The 18,883-nt window shown below is 37.2% G+C and overlaps 1 protein-coding gene across 6 annotated transcripts in view; it reads left to right on the forward strand.

The window, feature by feature from the left end:
* The first annotated feature begins 1,567 nt into the window (after positions 1-1,567).
* Positions 1,568-18,883, forward strand: part of gabra1 (gamma-aminobutyric acid type A receptor subunit alpha1) — a 35,348-nt gene continuing 18,032 nt past the window's right edge. The window contains exons 1-5 of one of the 6 annotated variants that reach the window (XM_079586917.1): positions 1,683-2,290; positions 2,745-3,030; positions 4,530-4,630; positions 7,508-7,614; positions 16,329-16,396. In XM_079586917.1, the coding sequence (XP_079443043.1) occupies positions 4,551-4,630; positions 7,508-7,614; positions 16,329-16,396 (255 nt within the window). In that variant the 5' untranslated portion in view covers positions 1,683-2,290; positions 2,745-3,030; positions 4,530-4,550. Of the gene's footprint in view, positions 2,291-2,350; positions 3,031-4,529; positions 4,631-7,507; positions 7,615-16,328; positions 16,397-18,883 lie in introns of those variants that run through there. The other 5 variants (XM_079586919.1, XM_079586921.1, XM_079586920.1 and 2 more) reach the window with 5 other exon arrangements.

Genomic DNA, 18,883 nt, shown 5'->3' on the forward strand with positions numbered 1-18,883 from the left:
CATATGCACAATATGTGGGACGGTAAAATAGCATTTAGGAGGCACATTGCTTTGTATTTGTGAGACATTAATTAGAAATAGATTCACAACATCAACAGAGTTCGCAGCCAGTCAGAGATTGTACAATGAATGTACAATGAGAACTCAAGAATGCACTTATGTATGATTAATGACATTAGGCCCAGGTCAGCACCTTTTTCTTAATATCCGCTGTAGCTGAACATTCATTTATATCTTAACATGTCCAAACAATGGTGATTCTGGGTCATATTTTGGACACAAAAAGTCTAAATATTGAAAAAGTGTTAAAGACATGACTGAGAATTGAGATGATGAGTTGTAATAAAGAAAAATAACATTTGTCTGACAAGTTTATACAATGGAACTTTTTAGGGCAGGCAATACATTTTAATCAATATGTTAATAGAATAGCAGGAAAATTATGTCCATGTATTTTACTTATGGTGAATACTGTCTGTGGAGCATTTTTAACCAAAATATTGACCTTGCGCGGAAAATGGAAAACTAGTGTTCTTGAGTGTCCTCATACCGGTCTTGGTTTCGCAACCATTTTTTCGAAGATCTTGATCTCGTCTCGGTCTCGAACCGCATTCGTACTCCGTCTCGTCTCAGTCTCAGATTAAGAGGACTTGGGATTTTATTTCAAGACCGGTCAAGACTACAACTGCATGCATAAAATTGCCAGTGCATTATCTGATTGATTTGCAAACATAATTAATGTGATTGGATATAAAACTTCCTGATGCAATCAATAACTTATTTGTAGTTTGGTTTCTTTTGTGCAAAAATGTCACCAAAATTAATACAAATGCCCACTTCAACTTGTTTCGTATATTACTATAAAACATATGATACAATTAAGCAATGTCACAAGAGCAAGAGAGCTTTCTTCGCGAATATGAGCACGATTGCAAATGTGATATTGATTTTATAAATGTTCAAAAACAAAATGTGTATTTTTAAAATAATCTCAACATTATTTATGCAGCTCTATAGGGTCTTTTTATTCTAATTGTTTTTATTTATTAAATATAAGACATTTATCAGGCAGTAAATGAGGATTTTTCAGATGAATTTGAGGAGTGCTGGTCTGGTCTTGGTCTTGACCTGATCTCGCGTCTCTTGCCCTGCCTTGGTTTTGGTCTTGTCTTATCTGAACACACACTCGTCTTGGTCTTGATTTGGTCTTGTCTTATCTGAACACACACTCGTCTTGGTCTTGATTTGGTCTTGACTACAACATTACATGCAGCAACCATGGTCAGTATTATTAATAAAAACGATTGACATTTTCATTTAGTTAATTATTTGGAAACAAAATGATGACTTATATCCAATATCATGCTTAATCAGTGACTCAGAGGTTTCATCAAGTAGACCTCTGCTGTGCAAACCCCTCCAGTGCACGTGCTCGCTGTAAGAAAGCTCATCTGGAGAGCTTTTTAAAGCTGTCTGTTGTCTCGTGGCTGTCCGTGGTGCTGAAGCGAAACGGGCAAAGTCATTCGCATCATGCATTTGAATTAATGCCACTCTCTGAATGTGAATCATTTATGAGTTACTTATTAGATGAAGGGTACGCTCGGCAAATAAAAACTTTCCTGACGCACATGACACCGTCTGCACAGTCACGTGCGAAACGTGATACGCGAGATCCGACTTCTATGCTCAGGTATTCCCAGGATGGAAACACGGTGACTTTAAGATACAAGACATTATAAACTGACATTCTGTTTAAAACTTTAAAACTAGAGGGGTTTGCGTTGCAGCTGTTGCTCGCATTGCATCAGGTTAAAGTTGAACTATATTCTGCTAATGACAGCGAGCGCGAGCTACTCATCGTCGTTTATTGAGATAAATCCTGTCTCGCGCATGCATGAACATGCACATGCACATTTACATGAACGTCAAGCCGCTGTGGAGTTTGTATGAATGCTTTGTTAATGTTTGAATCTGTAGCATCATCGCTCTCTAACACCCAGCAGACTGAAATGGAAGCTCGCGACGTGGCCTCTAATAAGATGCGCTATTTTCCTCGTTAATGTCACGTTTTAAACACCCTCCGGCTTTTAGTTTGTGTGCTCACTACGCAAATTATCCAAAAAGCTCCTCTGCAGATGCGCTGTAAGGACTGCGGATCTTCCTTAAGCATTTGTTTAAAAATATCAGTGCAATATTCCAGGCGGTGGGTGAGTCAGTGAGAAGAGGGTTTGTAGAGACTGCTTCGAGGGGAATTTTTTGGGAGAAAGATTCGAGTCATCGGGATTTTTCGGTGAGAAATGCATGCATTCCACTTTATTTTGGGTGTATGCATATGCATGCACTGCGGTTTGGCATGCATATTTTTGCATGCATGTCTGACATGCCTTTTACGTGGCAGTGCTCAATATCGTTGGTGTGATAATTAATAGCATGCTAATTGTGATGGAAATGATGCGCTTTGTGTTATTGTTCCAACGCAATGGCAGAGAGCGAGAACGAGGTGAAATCCGGGTAAAATGTAAGAGGATTTGATCCCCAACCACTGCGAGAGATTAAGTCGACAGCAGTGCAAGTGAAATTGTGCTGCATATAAAAATAGGACGGATTGGTCTTTCGATGTGAGATTGGTACCTTCCATTCTGTAACACAATCGCCATGTATTCAAGTGATCTCATTTCAGGGACATAGCACAGTTGCTGCTCTGCTATAGTAAAGCTTTATTGTTGTGGATTTGTGTCTGGTAGATGACTAATTTGCTGTAAACCGGGAAGAGTTTCGATGAAGAGTGCGCGAGAGCTGCGCGCGCTCAGCATCATCATCATCAGCAGCAGTAGCAGCAGCCTCGAGCTCCAATTCAGAACAGCTCGCATCTCAGAGCATCATCTCCTCGCATCCAGACATAAAAGACGTTTGCAAAAGTTTGACGATAAGGTGCAATCTATTTGACGTAAGTGTAGCCTATATGACTTGATGGTTGTGTCTTGGAAATTGTAAGAACCAGTGGTCGGGGGATCACGACGGCATTAAAAGGTAGTGCCATATTCCTGGAAATCTATGATTATGAGCTACTTTTAAATGTATGATGTTTGTGGTGTGCATGTTTGCTGCGAACTTGGCTATAGTAGTGCACTGTTTGCTTAATTACTCCAATTTAATTACTACACGTTTGGGAAGAGCCCCGTGGCGCACGCCCAATACTAATTCCGAGATACCTTGAGATGCTTTTGACGATGCACTCTCGCGACAGAACTCTAAAAGTGTGAATGTTATGGACTGTGTACGCATTATAACCCGTGTGAAGTCAGGTCATTTTGCCCAGATATGTCACGTACAATTTGAATGTGTGCATCATGGAAGTGCCTCGGCGAGTGATCAAGGTTTTTGCATTAAGCTGTAAATCATTTTGTGTGATGTTTATGTAGGATTAGAGCACCGATCGTGTGTGTAATGATTTGCGTTAATGCGTAGCGCCGACCGTCGGAATGAAAGCACACTGCTCTTGCCTATATTTTATTGCCTATGTATAGAACTATGCTAATATGATGCACAGCCTTATATGTATGAGCACAAGTTAATAGTCTAAAACGTGTAAGTGCGATTAAACATTTAATATTTGCATAGAGGGTTTGTGGCTTTTTCATATGCGGAATGACTGCCGTATTTTGCCATGCACAACTTTTATATTTATTTAATCATAATTCCGATAATGCATATGATTGCTGTAGTATTAATCTACACTATACATAAACTGTAACGGTGGCTTGGACCACCACAAAGCACCATTCACATGAACGCGCAGTATTTATAAATATGCTCAGGCTTTAAATTAGATCTTGAGGGTTCAAACGAGGAAATATGAACATTTTGTTCAGTACTTGTTAAACTATAAATGGCATTGTGCAATTACATGATTTGCTTTTAGATAATTGGTAAGACTTAAGGTTTCATGAGTTAACATTAGTTACTACTTTGAGTTTACATTAATGAATAATACTTCTACAGCATGTATTAATCTAAATGAATGTTAATTTCAACATTTACTAATACATGATTGAAATCAAAGGTTGTGTTTGTTAACATTAGTTAATGCACTGAACTAACATGAGCAAACAATGAAGAGCTGTATTTTTATTCACTAACATTAACAGAGATTAATAAATACTGTAACAAATGTTTTGTTCATTGTTTGTTCATGTTAGTAAACTAATGTTAACTAATGAAACCTTATTGTAAAGTGTTACCAGATAATGTTATGTATGCAGCATCTCAAATTACCTTATATTGTGAATCAACAAATCACATAACAGAATTACTGTCCATAGACAGACTTTGATTGTTAACTGTGAGTTGCGCTAAAGATCTACTTTGAAATTATTATTATTATTTTTTTTGTCTAAAAAAAAACCCCTTCAAGTTTAATCAGATATTTAATCATGTTCCGAATGAAAATTGATGCACTCCATATAATCACAAAGCTATTTTTTCATGAAGCAGATTATTACCGTAACTTTGTATTTTCTCTTCTTCAGTGAGGATTCACCCTTTGGAGAATGATGTGGGGTGGAAGGGGAGCAGCTTGGCTTTGGATTTGGGCCTGTTTACTGGTGACCAGTGTTCTGGCTGGGAAAAGGTATGTTTATGCACCTGATTATGGTACATATTTGACTCATATCTTGGAATGATGAACACATTCTCTACTTTTGCAGATGACTCTCTTCGCTGTAGTTACAGTAATGTTTTTTTTTATATGTAATGACTTTGATCTAAATCTAGGTCTTTGATCTAAACCTATGATGTTAACTTAGACCAAGGATCAGAACCTCCGACTTCAAAGAGGATGTTATGCTAATGAAGCTTTCATTAATATTTTCATCCTGCTGTTACTTGCTTTTACCGTTATACTGCGTGGCTCATGGTGTGTTATTCATTTATAAGTGATTTTTTTTACTGACATACATTGTGAAGTAAGAAAACAAGATTATGCGTGAGTGCATCATCCGTACGCAACATCACTGAATTTGTTTATTTAGTTGGAACAAGACAAAAACATAAAGTAAGATCTTTTTTTTTTTAAGCTTCTTTAAATATTGAGGATAAATGCAATGTTTGTAATCAAACTTCTTCTTTTTTCCTCTGGGAGGATGTGGCTTCAAAGAGTATACGCCCTGTTCGATCTGATTGAGTTTTTATTTTAAATGTAATATTTGAAGTGTGATATTAACTGATGACTGCAGCTTGGATTTCCCTGTGCTATTAGCAGAGAACTATGTTGCTGTTTAGGAAAGACAACGACAACAAAAACACTGTTTTAATGATGCATATAATAAACATTTTTACACAGATCAGTAATCATGATTGTAAAATAATCACTGCAACACAGATGTCATGCCACGTTTTGCCTTAGATATATGTTATACGTTTAGACAGGTGACAGTCACAGTATTGTATTCATTCCCATTAATATTTTATAACAATACTTTAAAAATGCCATAGGCATACAATGTCTTATTTGTAAGCTGTGTGAGAGCAGAGAGCACTGTTGCTGTCTATATGACCTGTAGATGGGGTTGCTGTACAATGTTTAATGGAGATCTGTTTTCTGCTCATAAGCACATAGACTTTACATTGTGTTATTCATCACTGCATGGTTTCTCATTCACCCAATTACCACCAAATGTACCAATACATATATATATATATATAATATATATATATAGTAGTCTGCTGCGATTTTTCTCTGACTCTGAATTTTGTGCATTCTAATATTATTATTATTATTGAGATAACAGCGGATATGTAATTTTAGGTCAGGCTGACATTACCAGCATGCTGTGAGTGTTGTATGCGTAATATATGAGACTACGTTTTCCTCTCATGACCCCTTTTCAGTGTCGCTCAGAGTCTGTGTGCGTGTGCGTGTATGTCTCTCTGCGCCGATGGGGGAAGGGTGGAAGTATTCTCGTTTGATTTTTCTCGTTGTTTTTGTGGCAGTCTGTTGTTGAATTCAGTGAGCTCCGAAGTTGTGTGACCACTTGTAAAAAAAAAAATCTCTATTTTGCATTTTTATAATAGATTAAGAGGTTAACACATTATTTTAGGTGACATGGTTACATGTTATTAAATGTTCGTATTATAGTAATAACAGTAAATTATGCATTATTACAAGTAACCAACCCTAAACCATACCATAACCCTCACTGTATGGTAAGTACAGGTAGTTCATTAATATTACTCAGCACTTATTTGAATAAGTACAATGTGACTACGTCACCTTACAATAAAATGTAACTGAATAAAATGAAAACAGGAGAAATCATAACTTAATACCGAAATATTGAGAGAATACTGCTCAAGTCTGCAAGTTTGTGTAAACCAGCATGATTTCAAAATGTTTGCTGTAATCGAAGCAATGAAATAGTAATTAAAATGGTCAGTATTGACCAGTCATAACGTTTCTTCGAAAACTGTTCAAATCCCTAATTTTCAAAGTGACACTGTTCAGACTTTTAAAGTTCAGACTTTTAAACCGCATAGACCTCATCGCATACGTTCTTTGTGACAAAGCAGATTCTGCACGGAGACTGCTTGAGATGAGTACATAAAACATGACGTGTTCACTCTTCTTCTCAGTTAATTTTATTTAACCTCTTTGAATCGATAGTTGTCATTTGTCTATGTAGGTTTAGTGGAATATTCCTAGTGAGATTACGTGCAATAACACGGGATACACGGATAACCTGCTTTACAATGCGTGCGATGTCTCTCTGTTTTGGGGACTCTGTTTCTTTCTGTCCGTCGTGCTCTCTCCCTCTATCTAGCCATGTCAAAACACTCGGATCCGCGGCCCTTGCTAACTAATCGCGATGACCTCATCCTCTCCTTGAAATCTGTTTCCATGCCAAGCTCATTTTTGAAACACCAAACAGTGTGATCGAGTCTGCAGCCGCACTTGTCGTCCAGTACCTTTTAGCAGGAAAAGAATGTCAATGATTACCAAAAAAGCAAGCAATTACGTATGAACGGCCAGCGGTGATGGTTTTTAGGGGATGACAAATTGGTCACCATCCTTACAAGCTCTTAATCATGAAATACTATTTTACACTATATGATTAAACTGCATTTTTCTCATAATCATCGGTCTGAAATACTTATGAGCAAAGATGTTAAAACAGGGTTCGTTCGTTTTGCAGTCTTTTTAACATTTGGCTTCATGATGCCAGAACTCAGAATATCCACATGGATATTTGCATATAAAACAGTATTTTAGCTAATTAATAATGCATTGTTCCTCTGAATATACCCCTTTGCTCCTAAGATGGAAGGAGACTTGTTTTTTGTCTTCAGGCTAATACATTGGCAATTCTCTTTAAACAGGCTGGATGTTTGAGAGTTACCCCGAGGAGGGTGTCTGATTTTACACACCGGGGTGTGTTCTAGCCAAACCTTTGCTGTTGATTATTGCTTTTGTTGGGTTTTGAATTAAACATCTGCTGTTTTGCATTGTCAGCTCCAATCAGAATACAGATGAGCAGAAAGACAACACCACAGTTTTCACCAGGATTCTGGACAGCCTCCTCGATGGCTACGACAACCGTCTTAGGCCTGGTCTAGGAGGTAGGTACAGAAGTTTCACTAATGCTTTATACATATGTGTCCCAGTTTGCAGCCTTGTGGGAGTTCTTTAGTTTTAACGGTAAAAAGAAAATGGCTTTCCAGATAAACTTAAGGAGGTAAATGTAGTCCTGAGGAAAAGGTTTCCACAAACACACACCATTCACTGCTTGCACTCACGTCAGCGAGGGTGTCATCATGATCTGGACTTGTTTAGTTTAATAGTTTCATGTTCTGTTTAATTCTGTTGTCATGGTTCTTCCTGTTTGAGTTTTCGTTTCTAGTTTGATCTGTGGTTTGATTAGTTACACACCTGTTATCTATGTTTAATATTTCTGTGTTTTTAAGCCTTCTGTTTTCTTTTATCACTGTTCCACGTTAAAGTTGATGTTAGATGTGTAGTGTGCTATCGTTCTCTGTGTTTATTAAAGTTTCTTGTTTCGTCTTCATTCTGCATTACGCATCTCATCTTTGGATTTAGGTACATGCTACCCATGACAGAGGGTCACACTGTTATTATTTTATTAGGATTAAACCATGTAAGCTTTTCTAAGATATTTATTGCACCATAAAACACACACAAAAATCACTAGTCAGTAGCTCAATTTTATTTACTTGCCAAATGCATTGTTCCATCACAATTAAATCATGGTAAGATATAGGGCTGTAACGATTAATCGCGATTAATCGAAATCCAAAATAAAAGTTTGTGTTTACATAATATATGTGTGTGTATTGTGTATAATTATTTTGTATATATAAATACACACACATGCATGTATATATTTGAGAAATATTTGCATTTATATACTGCATATATATTTTTATATGATTTATATTATATATAAATAGAACTATTTTATATACAAATAACACATTTTTATTAAATATATACATGCATGTGTGTGTGTATTTATATATACAAAATAATTATACACAATACACACACGTATATTATGCAAACACAAACTTTTATTTTGGATTTCGATTAATCGCGATTAATCGTTACAGCCCTAGTAAGATACTTTTTAAAGTGGCAAATATTTCCTTTATACTAGGGGTGTGCAGTGAATTTGTATCTGTATCCGGATAAAACCTAGACGTTGGGCGGAGCTTTAACCGGATTTTGTTAAATTACTTGAGAAGACTGTTTTAATTGCAATTCTGTTCCATTCATAGTTATCATGTAACAAACATGCCTTGTATAACTCCTAAAATATATTTATTTATTTTAAATTAGGCTTGCTAATTCATGCGCATCCATGCTAAGCTGCAGGGAGTTCTTGCCCAGAACAGAACCCTACCGCCAATCCAAACTGTATGCTAATTGTATAACAATAACAATCATATTTGACGATAGTGGTCTTGACAAAATTATAATTATAACATTTATTTTAATGTCGGTCTCGGTAGCTGTACTACGACATGTAGAGCGGTTGTGCTTTGGGTGACCCAAGTTTGAGTCCGATTTTTTTTTTTGCGGGATCTTTTTCCGATCCCGATAAATACATATTTAAATGTCTTCTAGTTAAAACAATAATTATAAATGTTAAATAAAAGAAAATGTTAATTAAAAAAATATATACATTTTATTTGGACTCTATAACATACCTAATTAGAGAACATTCAAGTTGAAAAAAGATATTCAGTAGTTGAAAATTGCTAAAAACACATTTTATTAGTCATAAAAAATGCAAATCTTTACAAATTATAGGCCTAAAGAATACATAAATTCTTGCCATTAACGGCAGAGAGTAAGACAAAGAAGCATATCATGTGTCTTATTGTGCAAGGTTTAAAACATTTAAATAGACATATCAGGTAGAAAATGTGTATGATGTAGTATTTTAGTTTGTATTACTATTTCTTTAGTTTATATGGCTATTATCTGCTCATTTTATTCAGTTTACACTTCACACACTCATTATTGTGTAGTTACGTTAGAGGTTTATGTATAATTTTTGCTATCCCGTGCCTCAGCTGTTATCCAGCAAACATGAGGACTGACTGTGGCTGCCGAATATTTATCATATTATTCGATACAATTCCTTATTTGTTTTGAAGCCATAATCGTTTCTTTACGGATAAAGTATTTGTCTCGGGCACATCCATACTTCATACTATGGTGATTGTTTTTAATTGCTTATAGGTACAATTTTCACAAGCAAATGGTACATTTTCAAAACTCTTAGTACTAATCTTACAAAATATCATCAAAAATGCTTTTTTTCACCAAGCATTTCAACATTTTCTATAATGTCTAAATCTCTAAAAAGTATAATTTTTACTACACGTAAGTGTTTCATCTGTAAATCTTTCAGTCACAGTAACTGCCTTTCATTATGCCACTACTATCAAATGTCTCATTTACATGTGTTCAGTTTAATACTATTATAATACTATTATTAATGCATTGTACTATTAAGAGATTATCAAAAGATTTGTATAGATGTAGTTTCTTTGAACTGGTTTGCAATTTCCAAAATAGAAAACCAAATAAAATATAAATAGTGTAAGCAATGTGTCTCAGATGATAACCACAATGTCCCGAAGTGGAACTTCGACGCTGCGTCATGGTGTTGATGATATGTGGGAACACTCCGCGAATACCGGTGCCTAATACACGTGTGAATACATGGCAGTTTTGATTGACCATGGCAGTTGGGTGACCTCACAGGCACACCGACAGGCTATAAGAGGGCACCAGAAGAACATGTCATCAGCTCTTTTGTCTTCAAGAAGCAACTTTGTATGAGTGTGTGCATGTGAAATCTGAACCCGTGTTTCTGTCTGTGTTTGAAAAGTATCATGCAGCATGAAAAGAAAAAGTGGGTTAGAAAATGTATCATGCCCTGACCTCGTTTCTTTACAAGTAGAGGATACACACGAGATGTGTGTCATCTGTCTTGGAGCGGAGCATATGCACGGTCAGCTCTCAAAGGGGACTGGCTGTGTTCACTGTGACTGTTTTACAGTGATGAAGCTCTACTTCCACCTGGCTTTCTTTAAGGGGGATAAGAACCAGGTGTCTGCACCCCGTGGTTCCTGTCCCGTTGCTGCCGAGGCGGCGCAGTGACTTAGATCATGGGTTTTGCAAAGGGAACTGGCGTAGAGGAGTTAGAGACGGGTCTATCCCTTTCTCAAACTTCATATTTTTTCGATAATTCAAACTTCGATAATTTTGCGATATTTTGTTTATTATGTGTCCGACATGCACCTCTCGAAAAATACACGTCGCTTGGTAGCGTTGCATTTCCCCCGACTCATTTCCTGGTTCTCCTTCTCTATAAACAACATGCAGTCAAGGAGAGGGTTAACTTTTCATGCTACAGATTTCCCAGAGTGGTCAGAAAGAATACACTTTGTTTCTCTCAATATGACTCTAGTCGCTACTCGCTCCAAAGCTAATCACCGTCACTCTCTCACTTCTCCCTGGCTCTACCACACAGTCCCCACACACTTGCCAGCGCACAAGTATGAACATCAGGCCACCTGGCCGCTTCATGCGTTTTCTCAGATCGGATAGCTATCTGATTTATCAAAACGATTCCATTTACACCTGGCCACATAAATGGGTTTTAGCAAAACTGATATAAATCCGATCTTCAATTCCCGCGCTATATGTAGATTTAATGGAGTCCACGTCACCGAAAGCAACAGATATGAGCTGCATTTTATTGATCGTTAGCTAAAATTTCGAAATCAAAGACCGCAATAAGAGAGAGCGGCAACAGCCCTGGTAAGATAATTTCATTTCTTTACTTTTAATGAAGATGGTTGTGTGTTAAGCGTCTGCGACTTACTTTCACTTTGATTTGCGATAGTTTGCACGTTGGCTTGATGAATCGATGCTCAGCTTCGGTGATGTGTGCTGCAGTAGCGTCGTCACATCTGGCTATAACATGACATAGCCTATAACACGCTCACACATTAAATTTTTTGCATTTTTGTTTGGAGTCAAATTTACATGTGGTTTCAACAACCAGATGCACTTGTCCAGTTTCGTTTGGAATGCGGCCCAGACCTCCAGAAGTGGTTTGAGCGATCGGAATTGAAATATCGAAATTAATATAGATATCGCAATATTCATTATCGATATCGCAATATCACATTTTGTCAATATCGTGCACCCCTACAGAGAGCTCGTTATTGTTCTAATGAGTTAGACCAAAGACTATATAGAAAGACGGTTCACTTCTATTACTTATGGTAGAATAAGTCCTGCCTTCTAAGTAAAAAAGCCAAGTTCTGATTGGCAAAGTCATTGCGTCACAGCTGCCGTTAGAAGACTAGCACTTAGGACTGCACATGCTCATTGGCTGGTTTAGCCTAAAAATTAAGATGTGTTCATGCTATTTGAGCATAATAAACAACATTTATGGGACAGTTGCATATGTTATTTAATTGTGAGTTCGGCAAGCTGTTTTTGAGATGTCAGGATTCAAATATAAAGACTTGATAAGACAAAGATAAGACTTGGTCTTGGATGCCTGAAAATGCAAATATCGCTGCCGAGTGAACAGACTTTTCTTGAAAGGGACTTTGGTTAGACGTGAGGGGAGTTGAGACGGATGTTTTAAGTGAGCCTGTCATCTCCCTCACCCCAGAGAAAAGGAGGCATGTGCTCCAGGCAGATTAGATGAGCGATTCCTCCCAGGACATAAACGCTTTCCTCCCATGAGCCTTGCATTTCTTCCTGATCTCCACGAATAGGTGTCAAGACAATTGCGAGCTATCTCTCTCCTGGCGTTGCATGCTCCTACATTGCAGTGGCCAAACTACATTGCAGCTTAGCATATCCATGGTGGTGTTGCAAGTCTACCAAGCCAACTCATTGAAGGACATCAATTAAGGCAAGGGGATGTGTCCAGATAAAGTCCTGGAGAACATGAGGCGGTGCAGAAGTTCAGGGAGGCGAAAGTTAAATCAGTGGGATTGGAATAAATCCCCCACTAAATAGCTAAAATATTTCTCACTTTTTAAAGGGGGATGTGTTATTCAGATTCGGTCTTTATTCTGTCTTAAACTTCTCAGTCATTACGCATCATGAGATGTTGAAGTGTTATGGTTGAGGTTGAGCGTTGTCCTCTCTTCAGAACATTTCCTCCTACCTCTCCAGAATAAAAAAAACAAAACAATTATTGTCTGATATCTAACAAGGTTCTTATGAGAACTTATGAAGCAAAAAAAGGAAAATAATGCATTAACGCTCTCCCCAGCATTGTGCAGCTAGGAAATTAAAGAATAGACATTACAATGTCTGTTCCCTTCTCTTGAGGACCAAGCTTTGTATGGCATCCGACTATTGCAGTGGTGCCGTTTTTCTTCTCCTGTTGGAGATGTGATTTTTCCCTGATGCAGGGAAGCGGTTAATACTATCTAGAGAAAGATGCAGTTGCTCCTGTTCTCTCTCATCGTTTGCTCCTCCTTCTGAGTGTGGAGGTATTACTATTGTGTTTTCTTTATAACACACGTAAGGAATTGCTTCGGTTGAAACAAGTGGCAGTGGAAAAAGCCCCACAAACTCCGGGAAAAGCCCTTCTCAGGAGTACATCAATAGAGATGATGTTCTTCACTTGTAATCACATCTCATAACCATACACCAGATGCTTTAATGAAAAGAAAATGGCCTCATTTGCATCAGTGCCCCACTGTTCTTATATGTTGCCTTCTTCATTTATATGATGGAGATAGTATAAGTGTGTAGTATAAGTGTTTGGAGTTGGTATTAATGTGCTTCCCTTCTACCACATATTTATTGTGGGTACAAATTAAAAGATTGGGCAGTGCTGCCACTTGCGTTCCACTCTTGTATTTGTCATGATCTTCAGTACACAAGGTATGGAGGCAGTATCAGTATCCTCCCTATTTTTCTATTGCAAATACTGGCTAATATTTATCTATTGCAAATGTTGGCTAATGCAAAGAAGGAGAGTGACGAATTCTGCCACTCGTGTCCCTCTCCTTTATTTGTTGCCCTCTCCGGTATTCTGTTGCCCTCTCCGGTATTAGGAGCAATTACGCTCTTAGGGCAATACCGACACTCAGGTCCCACTTCCTCATCTGTCGCCTTCTCCGGTACTGGAAGTATGGAGGTGGAAGCAATGTGCTCCCTCTGTAATCACATATAAATGGGATCTTAAAGAGGTACACTACTCACATCCCACTTCCTCATCTGTCACCCTCTCTGGCACTTGGAGTATGGAGGAAGCGTCAATTTGCTTCCTATGGAATCACATTCATATGGCCAATACATGGAGTATGGAAACAGTGTTTTTGTGCTTCTCCATATGACGTGCGAGGTAAGGGGCTGTTCACAGAGTAGGAAGAGTGGGCATGACCGTTATTAGCGTCCCACTTCCATCCCCTCTGATGCAATGGATAATCACATTAGAATGAGCTGTACAGAAGAGGAGTTTCACTCCCTCATCTGTCATACCTGGAGGTAATAATGTGGACATAGTGTTGGAGCAATTAACACATTTCCTAACTGTTCGTGAGGAGTAATGGAATGACGCTGCATAAATACGTGGACAGAGTCCACTGTCCTCCCCTTAAGCACTTTGGCCAGAGGAAGATATGCATCTAAGCCTCCTCGCTAGAACTGTAAGAATGGGCAACCAATAGGCGATGAGGGCCACTTGGTAGAGAGTAGTTGAGAGCGGCGCTACAGCTCAGTAGCCTCCTTCTGGTTTACACTGGATGTTGTAGCTTGATGGGAATACATTGGCTCATTTCCTTAGGAGACCTGACTAACAGGTAGAGTGCTTCTCTTTGGGTTCAGCCTTGACATTCTTTCGGTAACAGGGCACTTCAGAGAAATCGCAGTGGGTGTCACTCCTACTGTGTGGCTCTCTCTAGCAGTGGAAGTAGCAGGCAGCGACTAGCTTTGTCGACATGATTCTTTGATGATCGGCAATGGAAAGCATGGAAGTGTAGTGCTGGCGTAGGTGTTCCACTCTCTTGCCAGATCACCCAAGAGTACTTTTGCATTTTCTCCTTAAGGAGACTTGAGGGTAGAGCAAACAGTTGAGATTGCACTGCTCTCTCCTGAGGCCTCTTCTAATCCTTAAGGACGGGATGCTTAATTACATGCTCCCTTTGGTTAGGTTGCCCTTTAGAGCTTATAGCCGAGGGATTGTTATGGTCGGAGTAGCAGTACTTTAGTTTGCCCTCTTCCAATTTGGAGTTGCTGGTGGACGCAGTGAAGCTGCTGCCTCCCTAGCTAGCTCGGCGCCCGGGACAGTTATGCAGGTAAGTAAGGAATGGAGGGTATTGAGCTGTGTACCCCGCACCTCAGGCACCTAAGCTCTTGGTCACTCAGTGTGCTGTATGGTAGCATTTGGCTAGAGCCAAGCTCACTTGGTTATTTTCACAGCACAGTGATCGGGCATTTGTTCATACCCTCTTTAACTTTTCACACCCCTTTAGTAACATTTTATAATAAGTTTACAGTAATAAAGTATTTACAAATAATTTGAAAACAATAATAATTTGTTAATTACAGTGACTGTATGAATAACTCATTGTGTGTATATAGTCTATTAATGCATTAACTATAGTTTATAAACTTTTAATTAAATATAAACTAATTGTTTAATTAGCTCATATATAAATAATTAAATCATGCTTTGTTTTATTTTAATTATGCTTTGTTTACACTTTAATTCATTACTGTAAGTGCTTTAAACATATGTATGATTTATAGGTATGATTAACAAGTTGTTAATAAAGCAATAAAAAACATGATCTTTACATATGTAGATGTTAATTACAGCAATTCAATGATTACGTGGACCAAAATATGTATAACTGTAATGAAAGCATGTAAAAAATGAGGTGAACTTGCTGTGTTCCAAATGTGATCCACTTGGATATTTGTACTAAGAGGTTGGAAAATGTACAACTTGTGAAAACAGTAACAAAAATAGAACAGTAACATCTTTATTTCAGCAACAAGGGTCATTTGAAACATATCTTGCATTGTTTGCTATTGAATGAACTGAATGTTAAAAGTACAAAAAGGAGAAATAAAGATCATGTTGCTGTGTACTGTGGTGATTAAACCAAATGTTCGTATTACAAATTAATAAATATGTAACATAAAAAAATCTATGCATAACTGCAATGAAAGCCTGCTATTAGGGTTGGATTTTAGCTATGATACAAATATGATCAGTTTAGATTTAAAAGCATTATGTATTCAATGCAGAAATGTCAAATATGTCATGAATTAGCTTTGAACCAACTGACTAATTAATTAAGTTGGCATGAATCTCTTCACACATGCAGCATATATTTTTTAATTTTCAATGTGTTTTTTTTTTTTGGCCTTACTCCCAATACCTAATGGACTAGCAACTTCCATCAACATCAGTCATTATTACATGACAGATAGACGCTGTTTGTCTTGGAGGCAAGATAGCAAGGTTAATTTATGCTTAAACAACACCAAACTATGTATGCAGAACGTTATAGTGAGGATTTTACTTGATGTGATTTTAAATTTAAGTACTTTTGCGAAAAGAAAAGATAACTGAACCAAAATATATATACAGTATCTAGATACTGTAGAACTCGTGCAGTTTGAGTGTGGAGAGTTTGCTGAAGCTCGATTAGATCAAAGACAGCCAGGTTGAACCTCTGGATTAAAGGGTTGTTTAAACTAATGACCAACTCTGATTGACACTCAAACTCCTAATTTCTTGCTTCAACAGAGCGTGTAACTGAAGTCAAGACTGACATTTTCGTGACGAGTATTGGACCAGTATCAGACCATGACATGGTAAAACCTCTTTTTTCTTTCTTTCTTTAAATGTCACACATTTTCTGTGTTGCCATTGTTCAGAGGAATCATTTACATGGTTAAATGATTTTTGGTGCTACTGTATATACTTTAACCTGTTAGGTGTTTTGTGGTGCAAACTGCCCCATTTAGTTTCAGCCTCCCCTGCAAACATGTAACCCTCCAGCTGGGATATTGCTCTAATTGTTATTATTTTGTCTTTATCATACTTACTGACGTTTTAATACCTAATTTATTTGATAAAATTGGTCATTTCACCTTCTTTGACTTGTAAAAAATGTTCTTATAAAAAAGAAACATTCCATTGATCGCTACTTTTCAAAAATAGTCATAAAACATAATGCTACTGGAAGTGGTGCATGGGCTAGCAAGCATGATAACTTAGCACAGCATAAAAATACGACAATTTATGACATCAAAACATGTTTGGGTTTTTTTTGCTCCAAACTCACTTTATAACATAATTAGAGTGTTTAAAATAACCTTCTGTAATCCCATGTGGCTTCTTAACACAAAAATATATTATTGTATAGTATTCTGCACTATTATTATGGCTATGTCAATTAGCATTGCATTATAAATATACTTTATTCTCAGATAAATCACATATTGCTGCAATCGTCGGTTTATTGTCTTCATGTTTACTCAGTCAAATTTGCATGCTATTCAGTGGCATCGATGTCTGGATGTTCCCATATAAGGTTTTTTTTGGGAACGTCATAAGATTGATACATTTATTGGACAGATTTACTAACAGCTTGCACCAGCGCAAAACCCTCTTTTGCCTTTAAAAACCTATTATCAGAATGTAAATCCACACAAAAATGTGCACTGAAAAGGCGAGAACAGTTATTTTTGCGGCTGACCTTATTGCATATGGCTTTGTAAGAGTTTCCCTTTCAGACGCAACATTTATGGGAGGAGAGTAGGCTATTTAAATGAATCACGCAAGGTGATTTACAAAGATTTGCGCTAGTATACTGGTATTTTCGCAAGTATTTACAGCCCCAAACAAGCATGTCATAAACCAGATCCTAATTTGCGCTGCTCTTGGTAGATTGTGTTGGACATAATGGAAATGATCCGACTGCATTTTTTAATTTGCGAGTCATCATTAGATCACGTGCAGAACTTTACAATCCCATTGGCGCTTTTATGGAATTGCGCTTGTATCCCCCACGGGTTAACAACTTAATATGATTATGTGTCACTCTAGGGTTGCAGCAAGGATTAGTAGAGGCAGAATCTAATCGCCAAGCAGTTGATTTTTAACGAAAATAAACTCAACACTTCTCAGATTCTCAGAATACAAAAACTCGGCAAACAGAACAACCACTAATACAGACAAGATCGGACAAAGAACACTAGAAACACAAGACTGCAACTGGTGTGGCAACTTCATCAAACAATGAACAACCAAAGCAACAAATGCAAACACAGGAAACTGAACAGGAAACTCAACTCAGAAAACAACTCAAACAAAACTCAAACTCACTAAAAAACGTGACATTTATGGGAATGTACTGGGTTTTATATTAATATAATTTGCATAATTAAACATCCTGCCGGCATACAGTATCAGATATTAAATACTAAAAATGCTAAATCTTTAATATTAGATATTAAAAGATATTATCATATCACATTTCTCCTTTCAAAGTTCCTTCATAAGCAATTCTGCATGTTGTCCATGCATGCCTGTAAATCAGGTACAATTTCATAATGTTTTTTGTGTAAGTTTACCAAGAACAACCGGCTGTACCAGTATCAGTGTTAGGTGTAATGCATTCCTAAGTAATTGATTACTATAAAATAATAACTTTTCCCTTGAAAAAGTAAAGAAAGGGATTACTCTAAATTTTCTATCATTTAATTACAGTTACTTCTGATGTAGTTGCATTAAATACTGTATAGGCTATAAAACAATTCTAAAAGCAATAGTGGATTTAACATCAGAATTTAACGTCTGATGTTAAAAAATGATGTTATTAATGAAACCTTCACGCTTTAAATACTTTGGTCAGTTCAAGAATAATTTATGCAATTTTATATTATTTATTTGAAAGAATTAAAAGAGCAATTGCATGTCTATCCTTATTCAACTGGTCGAAGTTAGTAACGCAATAGTTTTTAGACAGAGTAATTAGTACAGTAATCTAAATACACTGTTGAAGATGTAATTAGTAGCAATTAATTAATATTTTTTAGAGTAACTTACTCAACACTAATCAGTGTCATATTGGATGATCATGTGAAAATGGGGTTGGGGGGGTGCCCGCAGCTATGACAATCAGTAGTTGATTCATGCCGCTAATTATAGCCACCAATGCTTCAGAAAGCTCATGGCTCCTCCTGTGACTGCAGTTTTACCGAAATCACTGCACAACAGCCACTCTACAAGTATCAATTATCCTTTAAAGTATTTGAGGATAAATGAAGAAGCTTGTTTTGTCACATTCCCAGCTT

The sequence above is a fragment of the Phoxinus phoxinus genome, assembly GCF_949152265.1.
Source record: "Phoxinus phoxinus genome assembly, chromosome: 17".
Lineage (NCBI taxonomy): Eukaryota > Metazoa > Chordata > Actinopteri > Cypriniformes > Leuciscidae > Phoxinus > Phoxinus phoxinus.